The 17,446-nt window shown below is 33.5% G+C and overlaps 1 protein-coding gene across 6 annotated transcripts in view; it reads left to right on the top strand.

Moving 5' to 3' along the window:
• The first annotated feature begins 4,987 nt into the window (after positions 1 to 4,987).
• The window catches only part of LOC127876662 (myelin proteolipid protein-like), a 136,734-nt gene continuing 124,275 nt past the window's right edge, over positions 4,988 to 17,446 (top strand). Inside the window, exon 1 of one of the 6 annotated variants that reach the window (XM_052422017.1) lies at positions 4,988 to 5,024. In XM_052422017.1, coding sequence (XP_052277977.1) covers positions 5,003 to 5,024 — 22 coding nt within the window. In that variant the 5' untranslated portion in view covers positions 4,988 to 5,002. Of the gene's footprint in view, positions 5,025 to 7,834; positions 8,305 to 11,005; positions 11,135 to 13,772; positions 13,804 to 14,206; positions 14,341 to 15,107; positions 15,223 to 17,446 lie in introns of those variants that run through there. The other 5 variants (XM_052422019.1, XM_052422022.1, XM_052422018.1 and 2 more) reach the window with 5 other exon arrangements.

The raw sequence follows: 17,446 nt of genomic DNA, 5'->3' as shown, positions 1-17,446 counted from the left end.
GTATAACGATATCTCTAGAGGCAACTAGTTGTTGTCATATCCAAGATACATTTTTATCTGGCAAATGATACCCGCTTATCCATAGAGCCACACTGATCAAACAATCGTATTTGCATAATCGCCGATAAGGCCCTTTTACATTAAAATGACAATGTATAGTAAGCTATTCCCAAGACGCTTTTATGTCATTTATTATAATAGCAAGCCTCCCTATGTGACATTAACATTAAGTGTACGGATGTTGGAAATGGTCATACAACAGAACAGAACAGTTAATTTCGACTTATGCATATATACAGCTCATCGTCATAAACATACATATGCAATAACAACATTTGTTTCAATTAAAAACAAAACATACATTATTTCGAAGAAAGATCGATTTAAAAAAGAATGAAATACAACATGTTTTAGTGAGAATGTCATATTGGAAGAGGTTAATACTTAGTGACCACATAATGTAAAAACATTGTTTAATGATTGCAACAAGTATTACATTATTCTAAGCTTATTGACTTTGTGTAAGATAATAATGTATACAACATATATAAGACATTTTCGCGCATTTTAATCCTTTTAAACAAAACATGGCTAGTTTATTTAACACATTTTTTAACTATTAGCACAACGCCTATTTCGATATATACCTTAGCATGTGTTGACACACTGTATTATGTGATTGGCATTTGTGCTATGGATTCATATTATATAACGTACAATATTATTATATAAGCTATAGTATAAGTTAAGATGGGCGACTATATGTTTATACATAATCGACACGAAACGAAGTAACCTTAATTGAAATTGAACTTAAGTTTCATTTGTTATAAACCTTTGTCATCAGATTATATACACATGTATTAATTTACTGTATGATTGTTTAATGACGGTAATTTTGATAATGGGCTTATTTGCCAGAGAGGTCTTACATTTGAGTACACTTTAAATTCAAACAACGTATTTCTTCCTTCGTTTGTTGCTGTTTATTGACACATATTGATGCCTTTAATATAAAGTATGCTAAGGTCAATTCGTTATTTTGCATAATGCTTTATAATATATGTATTGGAAATTAATTTCTCTGATGCAAAAGGTTACATGTTATTATCATGTTCCGATTGTGTTGAGGTCACATATATTCAATAAACAATTGAAGCGTACATGTACAGACAATGAGAATCGGTATTCATCATCAGACTTAAATAAGAACACGGTAGAAGTACTCTTAGTCTATAAAAAAGGTTTACATGTTCACGAATTAAAACATTCATGTACGTAAAGAACGTTTCTTACGAATTTGTAAGTGTATTAGCATATAAACGTTATGCAATAGAATAGAAACTGTCGAATGTTGCGGTAGCCAGTATAAATCAAACTTCAATAATTGCAACTCCAAAACGATATTGAAATGACAGTTCCAAATGCATACATCTATAAATTATCAGTATACACTATTTTCATCACTTTGATATCTTTTCTTTTCCAAAATATAATTTTTATTTGAAATAATCCGGCATCGACTTACATATAATTGCTGTTCTCAAATTCGTCAACCAACGACAACAGTGTAGTATGAGACTCTGATTCAGAAAACATGTTTTCGCACGAAACTAGTTTCCTCAAGGTGTGCCTTGAATGCATATTACATGGTTAAGATTATTTTCCGAAAAAGATTTAACTATGCGTTATATTCGCGATTTAATTAAAATCCCACTTTATGCGGCTTACATAATAAAACTTGTCACAAAGAGATAAGATTATTTCTGCCCACTTTCGTTGTATTTGTTCAGTTAGGCACGGATGCCAATACAAAGATTTCCTACATATGATTTTGTTGACATGAACATACACAGTTTATTTACGTTTTCTGTGGAAATGCATTTCCAGATCATGGAAATTCCAAAGAGAAAAGCGTAATTATGTCTTGTACCAATACTTATATCTATTGGATATGCTGGTTGGTTGCAAACGTTTTGCGCGATTTTAAGACGTGATGTTGTTCGGTGTGTCGAATCGTGTCTTATCTCACACAAGTTTTTTTTCGCGAATCTTCAGAACACCATTGGGTGCATGCCATTAACATAGTTTAAATGTTCTGACAATAAATGAAGTATCGGTTCAGTTCACGATATTGATGACCAGAGGTTGTTGTATTCACCTTTGCCATACCTCCCACCGATTTCACAGGCATTAACATTCGCGGTTTAGGTGGACAAGAATTGAATGTATGTCTCACGGAGAGGTCTATGGTGGTTAAGACTACACGAATGTATGTAATATTTATCTAGTAAATGTTTATGTGTTGCTGGAATCTTTGTTTGATGGCAACTTCAGGTAGAAGGAACCGTTAGTTTGTTTGTTTACCGTGTCCTGGAATTGAAATGAAGATTACAGGTTTATAACTGCACGTAATGCAGATTCTGATTTGATTTGTTTTAATTTTCTGTTGTCCTTACTTTTAATTAATTTTAATATTGATCTTGGTTTATTTTTTACAAATAAGGTAATTTGGCTATGTTTAGGCGTGTCTGGAATAATTATGGTATAAACTGAATTATACATACACATAAGTATTTATTATCCAAATGAATGATTCTATGGCAATTCATGTTCTTAGGTGCAATGTACCAATTATTAAAATGTTATTCTCGTGGACAAGAATAACTTTAACTTATTCACCCTATTGTAATTTTGAAACCGAGTATAATCAATATTTACTGGTTTGTAGAATATGTGTATGTAAGAGTGTCATACTTTCGAGGGATATTAAATGAATCTCGTGTTCTTAACTTTATAGTAAAATGTACTTCTTTGAAAAAAGGGATATACAAATGCAACTCTTCCCCGAAGCTATTTCCCTTGCAAAATCCCGAGTTCATATACATGAAACCAGCTCCGAATATTTCCACATTTTATTATACCTCGTCGAATTTGTGGAAAGAGGATCCTATGCCCGACTAAGAGATGCAGTTAGAAATATTGTCCATATGCAATAATCCGTAAACTGAGGAAAGGAACCCTACTAGCCTATCTATCGTTCTAATCTTATAAACTTTAGATGCTTGTAACATTTGCTGTAAAACACATTCTTGAATAAATATGTTATTTTTATTAGCTCATTTATTTTTTGAAAAAAAGAGCAATTGTCATCACCTTGGCGTCTGCGTCTGCGTCGGCGTCGGCGTCCGGTTAAGTTTTGCGTTTAGGTCCACTTTTCTCATCAAGTACCAATGCTATTGCAATCAAACTTGGTACACTTACTTACTATTATGAGGGGACTGGGCAGGCAAAGTAAGATAACTCTGGCTATTTTGACAGAATTATATGCCCTTTTTATACTAAGAAAATAATAAAATTGGTTAAGTTTTGTGTTTAGGTCCTTTTTATTCCTTAAGTATCAAAGCTATTGCTTTCATAAGGAGACTGTGCAGGCAAAGTTATGTAACTCTGACTGGCATTTTGACAGAATTATGTGCCTTTTTATACTTAGAAAATTTAAAATTTGGTTAAGTTTTGTGTTTAAGTCCACTTTATTCCTAAAGTATCAAAGCTATTACTTTCATACTTGCAACACTTACTAACTATCATAAGGGGACTGTGCAGGCAAAGTTATGTAACTCTGACTGGCATTTTGACGGCATTATGGGCCCTTTATACTTAGATAATTGAAAATTTGGTTAAGTTTTGTGTTTTGGTCCACTTTACCCCTAAAGTACCATAGATATTGCTTTCATACCTGGAACACTCGCAAACTATCATAAGGGGACAGTAAAGGACAAGTTGCATAACTCCGGTTGTCATTTTCACGGAATTATGGCCCTTTTTTGACTTAGTAACTTTCAATATATGGTTAAATTTTGTGTTTAGATCCACTTTACTTCTAGAGTATCAAGGCTATTGCTTTCAAACTTCAAATACTTTCATGCTATCATGAAGGTACTGTACCTGGCAAGTTGAATTTTACCTTGACCTTTGAATGACATTGACTCTCAAGGTCAAATTATTAAATTTTGCTAAAATAACTTCTTTATATATGATTAGATTCGATTGATACTTTGACAAAACAACTCTTACCTGACATACCACAATAGACTCCACCCAAACCATCCCCCACGCCCCCTCCCCCGAATCCCCCCTCCATTTTTTTAAAGATCATCTAATAAATGACCACCACACCCTTACACTATACCCCCACCCCCCACCCCACCCCCTCCCAATTTTTTATTTTTTTTAAACATGGTTAAAAAACACAAATATTTATTTTTATTATTTTATTTTTGAAATACCGTCCAACCATCCCACCCAAGAATCCCCCCCCCCCCAACAATTTTTTTTTCATTTTTGGAAGATAATGTAATAAATGACCACATCCCCACACTATACACCCCTCTCCACTCCACCCCTCCATCCTTTGTGATTGAAATTGAGATAGGTCCCTTCACCTTTAAAAAAATAGATGAGCGGTCTGCACCCGCAAGGCGGAGCTGTTATTTTAATAACAGTATTTCAATATTACAACTTTTAAGAAAACATACACCTTTCCAAGAAACATAATGCCCTATATAGTGCATATGCCTGCCCCATCCATATGCTAAACTCTTTTGTCAATGCGAAAATGAATAGGAAACTTATGGTACACACAAGTGGACAAGCAAAACTAATCTGAATGTATTGACCAGCATTCCTTCTGGTAACAGATGTTGTTAAGCACTGGGTCTTGTGAGTGGAGTTTGGAAGCCAGGTGAAGTGATAAATCAAACGCTGCAAGCATGGAACATTCTTGACAAATTTACACGCTGAGTTAGACAATACTTCTATACCTGCATGCGTAACAAACAACGAGTTATGCCATTTGCGCATCGTTAAATGTAGAATTGTATAATACAATATATAAGTTTGCCGTGTGACTATGTGCTGAATACTTTGCATCATATCAATACGCGATGCATACAGTGAAACATTCAGTCAGGAATAAATAATGCCATATGCGGGACTTAGTATGGAGATGCGTATTTGGTATGGTAAGTCATCTATATGAAATTCTTTATAAACGGTACATTTTTTTTATATAAAAAGCCAAATAGACCGAAATTTGTTGTTTGTTTACGGACAGTTATTCTTTTTGGAGACTTGATTACCGCTGATTCATTCAAACATTGAATGTAGTATAATTATGTTACTATCTTTTTTTCCCACCTCACCAATGTACAGGAAAAACAGATAAATACATAAAAATATACTGCAACATGGTAGATGTGGCTATGTGCTAGCCACTCTTAAAATAGTTATAAGAGACCTTAAGCTAGAAACATACAATTTACATATAGCTTATGGAGTACAAAAATAGAAGCAACCACATATGACTGATTTTCACACGAACAAGTAATACGCATATGTGTAAATTATTTTTCAAGAATGTATGATTTAGAAGCAACGTTTTTTATATATAAATAATCTAAACACTTTACACAAACCAAGTCATAAATATAAAGACGGGTTAAGGGACCAGTAAAAAGAGCAGGTTTATAAATATACGTTTAAAAATAAGTATCACAAAAATGCATTATTAAGATTATTTACACAAGTTACACAATTTTGTTGTTCATGTTCTAGTGTTCTGACACGCTCTCTAGTCAGTGAAGGCTTGGAAAAAGTGCTATTATTGGCCCTATTTGTGTTACCTAGCTCCTACTTGCCTCTTGTATTGAGTACACTACTTTACCAATGAAATGTAACATGCTACTCACAACAACACATCAGCATACAGGATTTGTCTTCGTTCCAATTTTATAAGTACATTTTTAATTTGTAAGGATATACAATAATTTTGACATTTATAATAACGAATCACACGTTTAATTGATTAAGTTTGTAAAAGGTTGCCCTACTCCTAGATGAACTATGTGAGCACAAAGTATTTATTTAACGAGAAGCATTCATACTTGGCTGTGTCTAGCGTTGACACTTAATCGTCTATATCAAGAAGTTATGAACAAATCCAAACTAAGCAGAAACGTTTACAAATGTCGAACAAACGTTTATCAAATTTGCTGCCATATTGATGGCATTATGCTATACATACAGTAAATCCCTAGATAAAACGATATATGTTGTAGTGATATGAATATTTATCAAGCTTAAAGGGACCTTTCCACAGATTTTGTCATGCATTAAAGTTTGTCATTAAATGCTTTATATTGATAAATGTAAACATTAAATCTAATCTCCAGTAACAAAGCAAGAATAAAATTAAAAGAAAAAAGAAACCTTCATCTGGGCTCGAACCACTGGCCCCTGGAGTAATAGTCTATCGCTTAGACCATTCGGTCATCCGCGCTCATACAATGACGGGTGTATTTTATGCTTAATATAAGCAATCATCGTATATCATAAAATATAACGACAAAACAGAACTTTACAAATTATTCAATCGTTTCGCGTTGCAACGCTTTATAATTTTCAGGTTTTAAAATCGTCAAAACATGCATATAATGGGTATTTTATAGCATGCTAAATGTTCAGTATTACTGTTTCCTCACACTTAACATAAGTACAACGAAAATTTGCGAATCTGAAACATTTTTTAAATATTTTGTCAATTTACCAAAACGTGAAAAGGCCCCTTCAACACTGTCGCATTTCTGTTGTTAAAGAGACTTGTTCACGTTTTAGCAAAACATGAAAACTCAAAATTGTCATATACCTAAAAAAGAATGTATGTCTAATCATTGAACAATTATAAGACGCATGTAAAAATATATGTTCGTTTATTGAAAATTATAAACCGAAAATCGTAAAAATTAAAAAGCGTTTGTGACTTTTATCATCGAACATTTAGCAAAAACGTGTATTACCGAGATGCCTTTTTAAATGAGCCTTGTTCTGAGAAAACAGGGCCTAATGCATGTGCGGAAAGTGTTATCCCAGATTAGCCTGTGCAGTCCGCACAAGCTAATCAGGGACTACACTTTCCGCCTAAACTTGATTTTCGGTAAGGAGGGAATTCCTAGAAACTAAAAATACCATAAAAGCGGAAAGTGTCGTCCTTGATTAACCTGTGCGGACTGCACAGGCTAATCTGGGACGACACTTTACGCACATGCATTAAGCCCAATTTTCTCAGAACAAGACACAAATACAGATCAGATTCAAAAGACCGCGTTGCGTACTGGCTGCGAGGTAGCTTTGCTTCTAGATGTCCTGTGTTCGATCATCAGTGCAGGAATTTGTTCCTATTTGATATTTTTGTTTGTTATTATTATTATATAGACTATTACAATTTAACACTTTCTTAATAAATTTAATAATTATTTCCGAAATCTCGAAATTTCGTTAACATGTCCCTTCGATGATCCTTATGGTTGCGAATGTGCATTAAAAACACTATGTGTGCTTATTATAAAGGGAAAACACCATGGTCAAGTTGAAAGGTGCTTCAATTGAATAAAAAACAACAACAACAACAACATTACATTTATTAAGCTCAAATCACATATACAGTGACACATGAGTATACAGTGACAATGCATCTTTTACAAAAAGTTATTAACAATTGTGACGTGATGTTAAACTTTATATAGAAAATAGAAGATATTATGTAACTTCTCGACAAAACACTTTGCGGTACAATATTCAGTGGACTTGTGTTTATTGTTTTAAATTAATCAATATGTGGCTAATATAATGGTATTTATTTTAAGCTTGATATTCTTTACTTCGCATTTATAAAAATTATGTTCCTGCTCACTGTTTCATTTAATCATTTGATATTAAAATCCTGTTGTTTGAACGGCTCGTTTAACTCATTTTATGTAGGGAAGAGATAATATTCTAATATTATACAATCCCCGTTTTATTGTGAGTTATTTGGTAGTGTATAATATATTATGTGATGAGTGGTTATAACGAAAATTTAACAAACGTCGTTTAAATGGAATAGGGAATGAGCCGTTTCCTGAACACGCACATTGTTTGATACTTTGTACTGAGGTGTAATACACATAACTTGGATTTTAAACACAAGCTCTCTTCTGTCATTAGCAATGTTCACCTAATGTGCAAATAAAAGGCGTTATTAATGATGTTGGACGAAGCCCAGTTTTCACATCACGACAATAATTTCCGTGTGATTTGTTTCACGTGATGATTTAATTTTGGTTTACATGCATGTTATTCAAGGAATTGTACAGTGGTGATGCATTGTGTGGTGCTTATGTTTAAAAGAGTACAGTGATATCTCTAATTTGACATGCAGTTTTGTTAACGATTTCTCAATAAGAATGAGATTTCGCTTGTTGATAGGTACGTATTGATTCATTAATATATAAATGTCTTATTTTAACAACAACCAAGCTAAACATATTACATGCACGTACGTCCATGCTTTGTTATGGGGTATATTCAAGTCGAAAATAGACTGAATTTGATTGAAAGGTATATATTAGGCAAGAAGTTGATTATTAATTTACAATGCAAGCATGAATTGTAAAGTAACTTTGACATCATGAAAATTATTTTTGCTTTGACACAATGAGCGAAATTTATCACTGCTTTCTTTGGTTTCACTGCTGTAGGTGGTTTCATGTCTGTCTTTGGTTTCATATCTGTAATTGATTTCACAACTGTCATTAATTTTCATTTCCGTCATTGGTTTCACTGCTGTCATTGGTTTAACTGCTTTCATTGATTTCACTGCTTTAATTTATTTCACTGCTTTAATCTATTTCACTGCTGTCATTAAACCGCAGCGCTTAGTCAGCTGAGAGCAAATAGGACCAGGTACATATGGTTTTATTTCAGCATACATTAGGCTTTAAGCCCATGAGTACACAAACATATAATACACAATGTAGTAAACCGTGGTCAATGACATACAGGTATATATATATATACTATTTTAGGCAATATAAGTTAACAATTTGTAACGAAAGAATTGGCAACTCTAAAGACATTCATATTCAAAATAAACAAATATTTTGAACATTTATATATTAAGGTAATTATATAATATGCATATTGTAAAGTCTTATCGTATTCAAAATAAACTTGAATGTTCTAACAATGTGAAAACATATATTTTTTATTGATTGACAACACATATATATTTGTATTGATAGAACTTTATTGATGAAGATGGCAGATTAGGCTGAAGGATTTTGCGTTGAACCAATACGATACAAATACCCAATACAATCTAAAATCATAAGCCCCACACATAAATATTTTAAATATGATATATTTGTAATAAATGTGCGAGCATTTTATTGATATTTTCCAGAAAAATAAAGATATTCCCATGATGCAAATTATTTGCCGTTGTTTTTACATTTGCTTTAATAATTGTCCTAATTGTCTGAGAGCTCTACTTTTAGCGTACCCATGAGAGCAGTGTTGTATCTCAATATGCAGTTTCACTTTATACAAGTTTTTGTTGGATTTGGGTTTTATTTTTAGAAACTTAAAACCAATTGATTACGCACGTTTGTCTGCATAATCTTTTTATCGATTATTTTTATTCCCCTCAAAAAAATCACCAGATAAGTTGTTTTAGTTTTTAATGTGGTTGTGTAAATGTTATAATAAAAAAATCAAGCATGCAGCTTAAAAACATTATCAAAACTGACAAGAAAACAGCGTATGCGCATTATTGCTAGATTTGCTTAATCCATGTCAAGCCGTATTGGCTAAATAAAATAAGCAATATAGTCCTCTACCGGCTCCACCATTGTCAGAAATTCCACCATTGTCAGAATTTTTATTTTCTATTTGTTGCCATAGCAACCAGAATTTTTGACGTAGGAACAAAATGAAATGACGTGCATAATGTCCATATTGCCATATCTCCATGTTTCAAGTTTCATGAAAAAATATTAAGAACTTTTAAAGTTATCGTAAGATCCAGAAAACCACCATTTTCAGCAGTATTTTTAGTCTATTTGTTGCCATAGCAACTAGAATTTTGGACGTAGGAACAAAATGAAATGACATGCATTATGTTCATATTGCCATCTATCCATGTTTCAAGTTTCATGAAAAAATAATAAGAACTTTCAAGTTATCGCAGGATCCAGAAAAGTGTGACTGACTGACGGACTGACAGTCTGAAAGACAGAGCGCAAATCATAAGTCCCCTCCGGTGAAACCGGTAGGGGACAATTAAGCACACTTCGTATCAACTATAGTTCTGAATGAAGAGCATGTTTGCATATTAGCGGGAAAAGGACTTATACGTTGTTTTTTTCCTTTGAAATATATATTGATTTGACTTTGTTTTATAAATATTGTGTTAAAATGCGCTATATTCGCGATTAATTGTATCAAACGCTCGTGGCTTGAATTGATTTGTCACTTGATTACGTTGCGTTTGTACATGCTAAATCTGACACGTTGTTGACATTGACACTTCTTCGAATAAATATTTATTGCCGCATGATCCTATGAACAACATTAATACAAATTCAGTAAAGATTTTCAATTTCAAGGTAACTAAAATTTCTGAAACGACTTTTACAAACATGTTGTTATTTTGCGTAATTGTTCAACAATTGTATGGATATTTTTTTCCTAACTCCCGAATCAATATCCGAATAATAAATAAGAATCAGTGATTTTATAATATACTAATATATTTGTTTTAAGCTTTAAAAAAACATTAGATACAATTCTTAAGTTTATCGAAACGAAACCATTTTGCATCGGCTTGCTTGCACACGTATTTCGAATTTTCATGATATGTTATTTTGGTTGTATCGGATGGATTGTGTCTGATCTCACCATGGCGTCTTCTCAGCGTAGACGTTTTTGCAATATTGTTTGCATTTCCTGACAAGGAATTAAGTATCGGTTCAGAACACGATATTGATGATCAGACGTGTTGTATTTACCTTTGCCAAACTTCCCTCTGATATCACAGACAGAAAGAATAGCTCTCAAGGGAAAACCATTCTAACAAGTCTTATGTGTCTCTTTGATTAAGTTTTCTTGGATGAGAATTACACTTCAGAATACTTGAACGTAACATTGAAGTAGCAATTGCTGGAAAATTGTGCAGCTATAAGCTGTGTGCCATTTTATGTAATTTTCTTGTGTCTTGTGATGTGTGTTTCAGCTTAAAGTGGAATTAACATGCCAGGTTTGTTTAGTATTAGTTTAGCTCTTTTAAGTATAAATAAAGATAGAAATATTTTAGAATAAGGTAATGCGGTGAATGTTGCAATCATAATAATTGATATGCAGGGATCCAGATTATACATTGTATGAAAAGTATTAACATTGAAGACGTTCTGACCCCGGAATGTCGACCAGATATAAAAAGCAGTGGTATTGAATGGGCTTTGGATGAGTGGCAAACAATAGTTGTCAACAATGGGTGAACAGTGTGAAACAATGTAGTCTATATTTTTGCCAAATAAGGAACCAGAACTGCACAGTTGCTTGCGACAATAAATGTATTTGCTTTCCAAGATATTGATTTGTAAGTTTATACGTTTCATAAAAATATAAGCAGTTTTACAAGATTTCTGTCCTTTAGAGGTCGACACAGAGCTTTGAGTTAAAAGCCACTTTGTGTTGGTGATTGGAAGTTTATGTTTTTACGCCGTCACATCAACACTTGTCGTCTATACCAAGTGACTGATCGATGTACAATGTTTTCTTTTCACATTAGGTTTTATCATGACTGAATGATTCAATTTCTTTTTCTTATTTGTGAAAATGGACTTTAGAAGCGACCGTCTCAGTATTAACGCTTTCTGTTTTGGCATTATTTGTTTCCGTCGGTTTTGAATAATCTTTTATTCCGTCTATGCTTTCACATTGATTCTTAATCCGTACTGATAGAAACATCCTTCATAATTGGAAACTGCATATTTTTGTATATATTAATATTTATTTAAGCCTTAATATTGTGTAAATACGAGTGTATTTGGGAAGAAAACAGTACACGATTGTTCGTGCATTCCCAGGAGCGTTAGCACGCACGGGAGCAGGTGGTAGTGCTTTCAAAATTGTAAGCGGTAGGTTATGAAACATATTAGCTATACGAGCGAACCGACGTACACTTCATAACGGCATGACAGAAATAATAAGTTTGAAGTGAATTTTTTGCATACCTCGATTCACTTATGCCTACGAGCATACATTTTACATGCTCATTATTGTGTTGTATGTAATACGTTTGCCAACATTACAATAAAATTACATTTTTCCTTAAAAAAACGTTTATGCTCGATTATTATATTGTACCTATATTAAACATTTAATGTTCGTCTTTATGTGGTACACTCCACATGTGCTTGAAAGATAAATAGGTATTATTGGAAAGTAAAATATTGTTTGCTGTGACATGTATGTCGTTTTAATCCACCGTATAAAACACTATCTGTCCATATCGGAAATTATCATACATATTACTTCATGGTTATTACGCTTAATTGGACACTCTTCATTATGTAGTCGTCCTGTGCATATATTTAGCTATAGACATACACTATAGAATTTATTTCGGGTTCTAAATCGATAAATATACTCACTCCATATACTGGCTTTCTTTTCTAAACTGATTCATCTACTCACACAATAGACACGCTTTCGTTTTCTAAAACCGATTACAACAAGACATGTGCATATCCACCACAATTGCTGGTATATTACACTTAATTGACACATACAACATTTCAGGCCATCAAATGAAAAACAAAATCATCTTATGCTCAATATTACACATGCATGGGCCTAAGGACTTAAAAAGAGTATACCGATTTGATACAAGTCACGTGTTTTAATTAATTCCAGCGTGAGCTTGACTTAATGAAGTGCATGTGTGAACTCCTGTCCATTAAGCTGGTCAGTGCACAGATTCATTATACTAGAGTTAAACGGGTAAGTGTGTGAGACGTCATAAACTAACTTGGATTTTCGGTTGGATGGTTGGTTGTACAGTGAATGACGCTTGAATGACATACCACATCCGAGAAAATATATCAATAATTTAAGCAAGGGAAAGTAAACGTAGAATTGATATTACATATTTACTTAGAGACTTAAGTATTAGTTCGATAATTGAGTATCGTTTTGTGAAACGGGAGCTTAATGCATGAGCGTAGTGTCATCGAATATTAGCGCGTTCAGTCCGCACAGAATACTCAACAGCGACACTTTTCGCATTAACTGGATTTATTTAGAAGACACTTTCTTCAAACGAAATATTTCATGGAAGCGGAAAACGTCGTCCCTGATTAGCCTGATTAGACTGCACAGGCTAATCTCGAAGGACACTTTACGCACATGCATCTAGCCCCGTTTTCCCAAAGCGAGGCGCATGTTATTCAGTAAGAAGTAAATTGTGAAAAATGAAACGTATTACATGTGGTGCAGGCGGTACATGCACATAGTAATTTACAAGAATGTTCAAAACGATTAAATAATCTTACTGTATTGATCGGCATTCACTATGGGAACAGATGCTGTTAAGCTCTGTGACTTGTGTACGGAATTTGAGAGCCAGGTGGTGGGATTTATCAAACGTGCATGGAATCTTGTTGACAACCACATGCGTTGCTGACAATTACAGCGTGTATTATATAAGATACCTGCAAGTAGAGGAAACACGTTATCAAGCTGTGTAATGTGGTCATTAAAGAAAGAAAGGAAACTTGGAATATCATTTCTTATACATTAAGTATAAGAAAAATATCTTTGTGTAAAGTTATCTGATTTATACATGCATATAAAGTGAATCCTAAATTCCTGGACAAGTTATGTCGTATTATGGTTTAGGGATCGAGATGCGAATATGGTATGGTAAGTAACTTTTAATGGTTTTCTAAAGGAACTATTTGTTAAAAACAATCAAAATCGCTGTACAATTTCTTTTGACAATGTACATGCATTCATTATCATTATATATTAACACTAAGGAATAATGAAAACAAGTATATATAAATAGGTTTGGTTTTATTGTAATAAGAACATTTACTAACAAACATAGGCAAATATTGGCCACAGTATTGAAAAAAATCTAAGTTAAAAACCTGAACAGGAAAGAGTTATAAGTGCTCGGATATTCCAGGAGTTCGCGTTCAACTATTAAGTGTTTGGAACAAATCCAAACTCAGCAGAAGCGTTTACAAATGAAGGGAAACTTTACGAAATTTCTGCAGCATTGTTAACTTGTTTTTCTATCCCCAGATATAATTCTGAAGGATTTTTATATCGCTTTGAGTAGGCGATGATAGTTTGTGTCGGTTATATGTTATAGAATAGTTTTGCCTACAAGGTCTTTAATATTTAATAATACTATAAGAAAAAAATCAAGAATGGGATTGCGGGTCTGCTTTGGTAAGTGATATTTTGAACAATTTTATTTTATGTACTTATGTGTATTTCATGTTATTATTTGCTGAAAACTTTGCTGAATATTCTTCAAGGGTCGCACAACTAAATTACCGCACAAGAGTGCAATAAAAAGGTAGACTACTTTGACCACTAGATTTATTTGTTTCAAGCCACGAATTATGTGCATCATAAATTGGGTATGATGGTTGATAACGATCGGTTGCACTGACGACCGCGCAATAAGTGGTACATATTAGTGGTTAGACAGAGTAGTGCATAATTAAGTCATTGAACTGATGCTGTTGAGCATTTATTTCCTGAACATTTGTACACTGTATGATACTGACCGTACGGTCATGTGTGTTTTGTTTAACATATTATAGTAGTGTGTTTTATGTTTCCCTTTCATGACGTTTGAAGTTTAAATTCCGAAAAAATATATCGTAAGCTCTATGTTATATGGAAAAAGTGTGTGTAATAGCCGAACCAATGTATGCAATATGAAACTTCAAGCTACTTGTACCGGTATCCTTAATTAAGTCTAAAAATAGCATATTTGACAACTATCTTTATTGGAAGTTTCGACATGTAAAATTAAAGACTGTGTGTCTTTTGTATATTTAATCTAATTAACCGTGTATTCGTTGGACTGCACCCAACTTTCACACCAAGACGCCGGTTTATGATAATAGTGTGAATGTATCACATTTACAATGGTTGAATATTCTCCTTATGCGCGGTGCAGCATTGCATGGTAACGTTTGTATGTTCATGTATTCGAAGATAAGTACTACTGCAGATGATAAAACTGATTTGTTGATCAACTGTGCGGACGATTTTTTATAGGAAGTGGTTTAGTGCAAATGGGATTTCGAGTGTGCTTAGGTACGTACCTTTTGTTAATATATAACTTAAAATTCGTGCAGATATTGAACAGTGTTATTGTATCCAGAACACTGTTATTGTATCCAGAACTGTAGTGTTATTTTTTGCTAAAAACCGTGCAAAGACTGGTATAATGTCCGCCTGCAAACAACGTGTGATACGTAATAAAGGACAACACACCTATTAGACATTGATTAGTGTTAATCATGAATACATGTATACCGGTAGTTAATTGTTTTCGAATGGCAACACTGTCAGCTGTATTGAGTCCGAGTCATAGTACATTTTCTTGTCATGGTGATAACTTTGACATAATTTGACATGTAGGTCAATATATCATAACTTACAGTTGCAATAAGACGTTTAATAAATCGGACGCTAGCTCTATTCTGTGCCGTTTTGTGTTATTCTGCATTGGTGGTTTTCCTATCTGAAGCTGGCATTTCGCAATTGTTGATATGAACAAAAACGTACAGTGTAATGTGTTATATCAATTAGAATTCCAAGCATCAATATGCAGTGTGCAATAATCCAGATCTCGAAGTTCTTGGATATGCATTTGATTTGGCAGCGAATGATCCAGCAACAATTTTGCTTCACTTTCCCACCTGACTTCTAATAATTATCAAAAACATTGTCTAAGTAACGTTTACTGTCGTTTGTTGGTTTACTTCAGTTTCTTTATTTTAACTATGAGACAGAGTTACGTTTTATAAAATAAAGCAAAAAATGTATACAGCCTTACCATTTATTATCATTTTATATGTGACACGGACGAGTGGTACCACGGTTCAGTTTGGAAACAATGACGAACGTGTCTCTTCTCTCTGAGATACTCTGATACAAAGATACAGAAATGCTAATGATTTTTTCGCATAACTTATCTCATGGCACACGAAAGTAATCTTTTTTTGTGTTTAAAAGCTAGGAAAGTGCCCTATCAGCGTCTATATGTGCCTCAAATTACTTCACTTTATTGTGCACATGTATTTAGTTCTTTATAAATCAGCATCCTATTATCGCACAATATGCGTATAATAATACATTAGTTACGAACATATTTACATGTAGTGAAATTGGGTAATTCACTAGAATCAAAAGAAAAACGTTCACACTGCGATATTATACATGTTCTGTATCTTGTTTGCAACATTCGTTGAGTCGTGTTCTGAGAAAACTGGGTATAATGCATGTGCGTAAAGTGTGGTCCCAGATTAGCCTGTGCAATCCGCACAGGCTAATCAGGGAAGAAACTTTCCGCTTTTATGACATTTTTCGTTTAAATGAAGTCTCTTCTTAGTAACAATCCAATTTAGGCGGAAAGTGTCGTCCCTGATTAGCCTGTGCGGACTCCACATGCTAATCTGGGACGACACTTTACGTACATGCATTATGCCCAGTTTTCTCAGAACGCGACTAATTTTTTTGAAAGTGTCGATGATGGGTTTTATGGTTGAGGGGGAGGAGGAGGAAATAGTTGAAAGAACTTGTTAAACATTTTAAGTATTTGAAGATTTAACTTAGTTTTGTATACGGAAGCTTGAAGTTATATCAAAAAGTGAAGAGCTTTTTTTCTGGTACGTTTCCCGATTCTCACGAACGTAGTATATTGGGTTTTGTAGATGTGACTTAAGTTTTAATAACAAAATCGTGGATGATCTAACGGTGAATGTATTCTGCAAACAATGAAAGCAAACATTAAACAAACTCTAGACAACAACAACAACAATATAAGAAGATACAGCTGCATGGAACTGGTCTGACTAACGTTGCTACGTAATGTGTTATGATGCTTTAACGTTTGAAGAGCCTTTTATTCCTCAGCTTGATTTAGTATATTTTAGCCTCACCCTGTGAAAACGGGCCTTATTGCATGTGCGTAAAGTATCATCCCAGAATACCCTGTACAGGTTAATCAGAACGGACTCATTTTGTCTAGGGACATGTTTATATGAGTACATTGTCAAACATGTATTCACCGTGTACTCAGTTTCCTAATCACTTATCAAACTAATGCATTACCTAGCTTCATGTACATATTTATCGTAAACCTTTACATTTAAAACACGAATAATTTTAAAGATCGAAATATGTAAGTATATAACAAAGTTGTGCAATGTTACTTTTATTTTAACTCACTTCTTTTAAAAAAAAGAGAAAGACAGTGAATTTTTATCCGAATTTGAAAAAGTATTTGCAGATGCAAACTCGCTTCTTTTTGTTC

This window comes from Dreissena polymorpha, chromosome 4, assembly GCF_020536995.1.
Source record: "Dreissena polymorpha isolate Duluth1 chromosome 4, UMN_Dpol_1.0, whole genome shotgun sequence".
Classification (NCBI taxonomy): Eukaryota; Metazoa; Mollusca; class Bivalvia; order Myida; family Dreissenidae; genus Dreissena; species Dreissena polymorpha.
The sequence above is the reverse complement of the archived record's forward strand: the minus strand, read 5'-3'. Positions and strand labels throughout refer to the sequence as shown.